Here is a 7,451-nt window from a genome sequence, read left to right as displayed (position 1 = left end):
TGCACTGCCACGCTGTCCTGGATATTGAAAAGACAGCTGGGAATATGGTTTATTTTTCTCTCAGAAAACGGGACCAGCCGAGGTCTGTGACACTTTATGAGGCAACCGCAACCCTAAGGACACAGAGGTCCCTGGAGAGGCGCTTGGAGCGGCAGCGTCGCGGTGGGTGTGAGGTGACTGAAGGCGGGAAGGACGCGGCGCTGCCCCCAGGGCGGGGCGAGCGGGGCAGGGCAGGGGGAGGTAAGACCCGCCCCGGCGGAACCGCGCCCGGCCGTGGGGCGGAGCGAGGGTGTAAGGCCCGGCCCCGCCCCGCTCGCCCCCGCCAGGCGGGCGAGCAGGAAACTCCCGCCGTTGCCTAATAAGGGCAGACGCGAAGGCTCCCTCCGCCCCCTGCTCGTGGAATGCGGTGACCGCACCGCGCTGCACCAACGCTTCGTTCCGCCGGGGGGGAGCGGGCAGAGCCCGAGCCCGGGGCCTTCACCTCATTCTCCCGGGGCGGGTAGAGACCCCCGAGAGGGAGCGCGCAGCACGCGGCCACCGCCGGACCCCTCCCTGGGCCGGTTTGTGGCGCCTTGCCGCCGAAGCCACGGGCCGCGTCGCCAGTCCTCCCCCTCCTCCCCGCGCGGATGGTCTCGCCCACGTCTTCCTGCCTCTGGGGCGGCGGCTGCTCGCTCTCCGGAAGTGCCACCGCTGCCGCCGCTGCTCCCCGCCGAGGACCCTCTCCCGCCGCCGCCAGGTGAGGCGGGGTCGCCGCCAGTACCGGGCGGGGAGCGCCAGCGGCCGCCCGCGGGGCCTGGAGCCGGGGGGAGGTGAGGGGCGCGGCGGGGCGGGGCCGCCTGAGCAGCCGGGTCGGGGGTCGCTTGCGGCGTCACCCGCCTTAGGGGCAGCCCCCCCTCCGGCCCTCGCCTCGGTGCCGCCGGGCCCGGCTGGAGCCGTGCGTGGATCCCGCGGCTCTCCCTCAGCGCGGCCGGGGCTGGGAGGCGGCACCGGCCGGGTGGCCCGCGGCCTGCCCCGCGAGCCGGGCGGTGGGACGCTACCGCGGGTACAGGCAGCAGCTACCGAGGCCACAAGGACCCAGTCAGAAGGGATCGGCTGCCTGCCGGCCGCATCATCCCTCTCCAGCCGTTTCCTCGCCATCGTTAGAGCCGGGAAAGGGCTAGCGTGAAAACTCCCGCGGTGGGAAGAGGCTGAGCTAGCAGGAGAGGTCCTGAGCCTACCCTTCCCTGCTTACTTTTTGAAATAACTGGCGGCAGTAAAGCTGTTCGGGACAGGTCGCGGTGGCTTCCGCTCTAACTTTTAGACAGACGCTTTGTTGAGTCACAGACACTAGTTTTCGAGGCAAGTTTGACTCCTGTTCAAGGGTTTAGGAAAACTTAGCAATGAGGAGTGTATTAAGATAACTTTCAAGACTAGGTGAGCTGTCACAGGGCGGTGCTTTTTTCCCGAAGTGTAATCTGCCCTTTATTGAGCTTTACCACAGATCTGCTGGAGTGCCTTGTTTTACCTCTTTGTGCTACCATCCCGGCTGTGATGGATGCGTGATTGTACCTGATGCTGTAATTATGTGGACAGAATTTGGGATTTAGCTTTGAGGCTGACTTTTGAATTTGATAATTGAAAACAAGGCGACTATTGTATCTTTAGTTCACGTAGACACTCTCTTGGGTGTGGATTGTGGGGTTTTATTGTCTGGTGGTTTTGTGTTTGTGTGGGTTTTTTTTTAATTTTGAGTGATAGACATTCACAATCCCTATAAAAACAATGTTGAAATATGAGGGTGTTTTCTAAAGCGCAACTTTTGGTTACTGCCTCTAAACAGATCCAGCTTGAACCACTGTTAGTGGGTTGTAAAGTTTCATATCTAATTGTCTGGCTCAAGCTCTTTAGTTGCTCAGTTTTGTCTCCTCCTAGAGTTTATCTTTTTCCCTGAGATAAGGACCATAAGATGACTTTCTGTGTTTCTGTGGTTTGATATCCATTGATATTGCTTGACAAGGCAAACAAATGTATAAGCAGCACAGACTGGCACAGTGCTATTACTAACTTTCTAGTCCAGTGGGTGCAATTTATTAGTTTTTTTTAATATCTGAAACTCTTACTAAATAAAAGTTGTGTTTTTGGAACTATCTTATGGTAAGTCTTAACAGGCAGGATCTTACATTAGAAGTTTCTTGGACAGTTTCCAAAACAAGGCCCAGACCATTCAGTGCATCATAGTATTAAACAATGGAGACTAAACCTGCCTGTCATGACTTGTACTATCTAATGTGAGGTATTTCCACTTTTTATCTACTGAAATTCTTCTATTTTCAGCCTATACTTACTCTATTTCAATTTAAAAAGCATGTTTTTTTTTTTTTTTTTAAATAAATGACCTGGTGGATTTATCAGATAAAATCCTATTTTCTCTAAAATTAGTGGGTCCAGTGCTTGACTCAAATGAGGCTAGTTCTGGATCGTTACGTTGCTCACTGTACACAGAGAGGTAACACTAAACACTTCTAACTTTTCCATCATAAATTGATCTCTTTGACTAACTGAATCAATGTCCTTGTTTTTCTGAACACATTCCAATTTATCACCCTTGTTCTAATAGTGTTTCCCCGAGCTGAGTGCAGTGTTTCAGGCATAGCTGCACCAAACCTGTGCTGAAAGGCACTAGTCTTGTGAGATCTAATGTTTCTCTAGATGCAGGCTGACAGGTGGCTTGAAGTGGGAGTTGTACCTTCTGTATTCTCTACGGCTGCCTCCCAAGCCTAGCTGAGAGAAACTTAGAAAATAGTTACACAACTATCAGCAAATTTTTCATCTTCTATAGTACAATATTTTGATATGGCAATCTTCTGAACAGAATTAAAAAGAAAGAGGCTATCTTCCCACCATTGGTAGCTACAGTTGGCAGTAGTCTGCTTTTGTTACCTCCTCTTGATTAGGATTGAATTGTACATAGTGGCTTGCTGGGAGCGCTGCCTTGCAGCGTGAGCAAAGCAAACTTTTTAGTTTACTTTGAATAGGCCATAACCTGAAAACTATGAATTATTTCAGAGAACGGTTATTAACAGGTATTGTTTGACTCTATTTTGGGTAGTGGAACTTTTAATCAATAACTCGGAGTTTAACAGTAACTCACGAGTGTTTTTACTGAGGTAAGAAAAACACTGAAGTTATGCACAACCCATGACTGCAGCTTGAAAGCAAGCTACCTTTATTGTCAGCTGTCTTCATACATATCTAGATGTCAGGAGTTCATATTTATTTGTTGAAGTGTTGTTGGAGGCCAGACATCTCAGATAGCTTGTGGTTAGTGAATGCAATGAAGAGAACTTCAGTGTTGTTGAATGATGCGCAGTTGCATTTCATAGGCTATTTTTAGTTCGGGACATAATGGTTTGTTTTACACGTCAGAAGAACGTTGTATATGCACGTAGGATTTAAAAGTGTGGAATTAGCAGGGGAAATCAGTAACGCTCTTTGTAGACAGACTGAGAAGGACGTAACCATGGAATATCCTTTTATGATCCAGATGCATGGTACAGCATGTCAGGTATCTGATACAAAGCAAGGTAAAATGTCCTTTTAATTAAAACTAAAAAACCCTAGCTGATTTTTGTCTGAATATGGGATTGATTAACCGTGTAAGGGAGTTACTTTGCTTAAGTTTACTCATTTTTTTTAAGGATGAATCGAAGTTAGTGACTTCAGTCTTGCTTTTCAGAAGTCTTAACAGAGAATATGGTAACTTTGAGCAAACTATCTGAGAAACAGTTAGAACTGTGCTGTGACTGATTAGAATTGCATTTCTGACCAGGTAAATTTTTTTAAGTTATAAAGATAATACTTGGTGTACTTTGCAAAATATTGTGACTACCTCTTGTGACTATAGATGAAGCTTAAATTTGTCTTCTTTCAGGACATGCTTGCTGCAGGTGCTTCCTGTAAAAATCAAAATCAAGGATGGAAGTAATCTGGTTTGCATAACATTTGGTTTGGGCATAATCAAGGATTCTAGCAGCATGCATTGCTTGCATTAGATAAAACTAAAGCACAGAGGTGTACGAGACTTTGAGAAACAACATTAAACAGGGTCTGCCTTCTTCTGATCCAATAACAATGTTGAGGTCTTTGTGCTTCAGTGAGTGACTCAGCTTTTTGTGTTCGTACTGTCAACCATAGTTGAACCCTAAATGTATCCTCCCAGCGAAATAGAAGCAGTCAACTCGAAAGCCTCACTTCTACCCTGATTATATTAGTGTTATAACTACTGTGTTTATTTCCTCATTTGACAGCTCAAGGGAAACAATGAAATTAGTATATTTGTGATACATGAAACTGTATAAAGATTCTGTGAGAGTATATAAATGTTTTAAAAGGTTGATAATTTAAAAGAAACAATCTTCAGATTTTCAGAACTATTATGTCATTAATTTAAAGAAGAGTATGCTGACATTTGCATATGTATTGTGTAAGAGAATGGCAATGTCGTGCTTTTGAACCACTTCAGTGTCCTTTCTCTAACACACGCAATCCTCCAGTTGACTTTGAAAGCACTTAAGTAGTTCTTTGGCAGATCTCTCTCCCAGACTCTGCACCATCTAATGATCTTTCACAAAAACTTCAGGCTCTCATCAGGGTCATTCTGTGTCCTGAGAACTACTGCTTTTTTAACAGCAGCTATTGTAATAAAATGCTATTTAAAGCCTAAAATACTCTTTTTTTTTTTTTTTTTCCCTTCCAAATGTTAGTTTAGCATTCTGCTTGATTTATTTAACCACTGCATACTATGCTAGGTTAGCAGCCCATATCCTTCTACATAGCAGGTCAACAGTGCCTTCTAAGCTGCGAAGTACGTAGTCATCTTAATTTGTGGAAGATGCGGGATTGAATCAGCAATACAAGCACTGTGTGAGTTTCATTTCAAGAGCTAGGATTTGTTTTTTAATGTAGCCTGCTCTTGGCCTACAGTGCCAGTCCCTGAATCCTGAAAGACGTTATGCTTAATAGCAAGTCCAAATGGAAGAAAATGGAGCAGGAGGTATTAAAATAAATGTGTACTTTGGGATATTTGCTTATAACGTGGAATTTTATATTCCTTCATCCATCCCTCCCCCAAGGACTTGTAATCTGATTTAATAAAGCTAAATCTGGGATCTGTTTGTCTCCCTAGAACCACCAGCCAACATGTCTAGCAAAAGGGCAAAGACGAAGACCACCAAGAAGCGCCCTCAGCGTGCCACTTCCAATGTGTTTGCAATGTTTGATCAGTCACAGATTCAGGAATTCAAGGAGGCCTTCAACATGATTGACCAGAACAGGGATGGCTTCATCGACAAAGAGGACTTGCACGATATGCTCGCCTCCCTTGGTAATGTCACTTTTCTCTTTATGGTTGCCAAGCAAATTTGTGCTGTTAAAATAATTGAGTTTGCGATAGCTTATGAGAGGGGTCAGTTTGTATTACGCTATTCAGATGGCTTTTTCTTTTAGTTTGAAAGCTAAACCAAATACAAATCCCTTTATTTGTAGGGAAGAATCCAACAGATGAATACCTAGATGCCATGATGAATGAGGCTCCAGGCCCCATAAACTTCACTATGTTCCTCACAATGTTTGGTGAGAAGTTAAATGGCACCGATCCGGAAGATGTAATCAGGAATGCTTTTGCTTGCTTTGATGAAGAAGCAACAGGTATGGGGGTGAAATAACAGTGTACATGTATTACTTCTACTTACTTTTGTAACAACAAATACTTGTAGTCATAGAAGTGGTGAATAATTGTTTAACTTGGAAAATTCTGATTTCTGCAAACTAAAAATCATGCCTGTATTTTCATTGACTGAAATTACCTTTTCAAACACTATAAAACTTAAAATCCCAAACTAATGGTACTTCTGTTGTTCAAGAAAGGAGAAAGGGGGGGGGGGGGAAAGGTTGACTGGGAATCAGGGTCTTAAATTTTTCCTAACTTAAAATTCAGCTTCAGGACAACTTTTCTAAGGGGAATCCTGTCTTCAAAGTTGTTGTGCTTTTATGAAGCATTTGTTTTCTGTCAGCAACTTATATCCACCTTCCCTCTGTTAAGCTGCACTTACAGGAGAAAGTGAATACAAGAAAAACCTTGCGTGATTTGAGTGCTGATAGAAGGAACTACAAGTTACGTAATGCTGCTTGTTTAATAAACAGTGCCAAAAATTTATTCTTTGCAACCAGTCTAGTAAATCTGAGTTTTGTCACTGTTTTAAGATCAACTTAAAATCTTTGAAATATTTCAATGTTTCCTGCAGCTGTTGAACACAGGTAGTCAAGTTCCATCATTATTTTTTAGTAATTTTCATTAGGAATGTTCAAGACAAACAGATCCCCTTTGTGTAAAATATACAGTTGTTAGAAGTCTCTCAGTACTGCTGGGAGTATAGCCCTGATGTTGGGAAGAATTCTTGAAACAACACAGGCAAATCATAAAATGGCCTTTACTTGAAGTAGCGAGACCATGCAACTTAACTGAGAGGGTTGACTTTTGATGGAATGCTTGTAATTATTTGGCAATTATAGTAATAGGCTTTAATGGTCTTGTTTTCATTTGGTAACAAACACTGCAGGTCTCCTTAATTGAAACAAAGAATTCAAAGAAAGGAATTATCATGCTGTATTAGCAGATAAATGGAAAAACTCCTTTTTCTTATGTCCTCTTACACTGTGTTCTAGGGTTCATCCAGGAGGACTACCTGCGAGAGCTGCTGACGACAATGGGGGACAGGTTCACAGATGAAGAGGTAGATGAGCTGTACAGGGAGGCACCCATCGACAAAAAGGGGAATTTCAACTACATTGAATTCACGCGCATCCTGAAACACGGAGCAAAAGACAAGGATGACTGAGCAAATCTCCTGATACCTGCAGATTATCTCTACTTTACACTATGTTTATTTTTGAGGGTTTCTTCCTGATAGAACTTGTTGCATGCATTTAGCTTTACAGCTTTTGCCTTTCTCAATGTATTTATCTATTCCAGGCCGTTTAGGCACATTTGCACCTGTGTAATCAGACTGGAAGTGGGGAAAATATTGTGAGGAAAAGGATACGGGGACAAAGATCCCTGGACTTGATAGTCCAGGAAAGGAATCTCAATGTTTCTGGTTTAGCTGGATTTTTACATTTTTGTAATAAATGCCATTTTGAAATAAAGATTGCTATATAGATAAAATACCTCAAATTATTTTGTGGAGAATGACATTTCTATTATGCATTTACAAATGCAGGTGTGCTAATTGTATTTTACTTGCAGTTGCAAATCAAGCTGGAACACATTTTCATAATGTTTTGTTGGGTGTCACACAGTTCTGAAATTCTCCTAGTGGTATGTGCTGGTGTCTTTAAAAATGCAGCTGTACAAATCTCCTAACTCAGGTTTTTGAAGTGGGATCTGACTGGTGTACGTAGTTAGCCAAAGAATT

At 43.6% G+C, this 7,451-nt stretch overlaps 1 protein-coding gene across 2 annotated transcripts; it reads left to right on the top strand.

The window, feature by feature from the left end:
- Positions 1–576: 576 nt before the first annotated feature.
- Positions 577–7,210, top strand: LOC141947594 (myosin regulatory light chain 2, smooth muscle minor isoform). Of its 2 annotated transcripts, none has more exons than XM_074878830.1 (4): positions 577–736; positions 5,165–5,362; positions 5,524–5,685; positions 6,703–7,210. In XM_074878830.1, the coding sequence occupies exons 2-4, from the start codon at positions 5,179–5,181 to the stop codon at positions 6,873–6,875; spliced, it is 519 nt and encodes a 172-aa protein (XP_074734931.1). In that variant the 5' UTR covers positions 577–736; positions 5,165–5,178; the 3' UTR covers positions 6,876–7,210. The 2 variants fall into 2 exon arrangements, with proteins under 2 accessions (XP_074734931.1, XP_074734921.1); XM_074878820.1 differs by lacking the exon at positions 577–736 and adding an exon at positions 3,404–3,563.
- Positions 7,211–7,451: the final 241 nt, after the last annotated feature.

This window comes from Strix uralensis, chromosome 1 (genome assembly GCF_047716275.1).
Source record: "Strix uralensis isolate ZFMK-TIS-50842 chromosome 1, bStrUra1, whole genome shotgun sequence".
Taxonomy (NCBI): domain Eukaryota; kingdom Metazoa; phylum Chordata; class Aves; order Strigiformes; family Strigidae; genus Strix; species Strix uralensis.
The sequence above is the reverse complement of the archived record's forward strand: the minus strand, read 5'-3'. Positions and strand labels throughout refer to the sequence as shown.

Bases quoted from the DNA above. Each gene is read 5' to 3' on its own strand.
- LOC141947594 (XM_074878820.1), top strand. From the start codon at position 3,419: ATGCACGTAGGATTTAAAAGTGTGGAATTAGCAGGGGAAATCAGTAAC. The intron at 3,564-5,164 runs GTAAAATGTCCT...TTGTCTCCCTAG, and splicing joins GGTATCTGATACAAAGCAAG to AACCACCAGCCAACATGTCT. The intron at 5,363-5,523 runs GTAATGTCACTT...CTTTATTTGTAG, and splicing joins CGATATGCTCGCCTCCCTTG to GGAAGAATCCAACAGATGAA.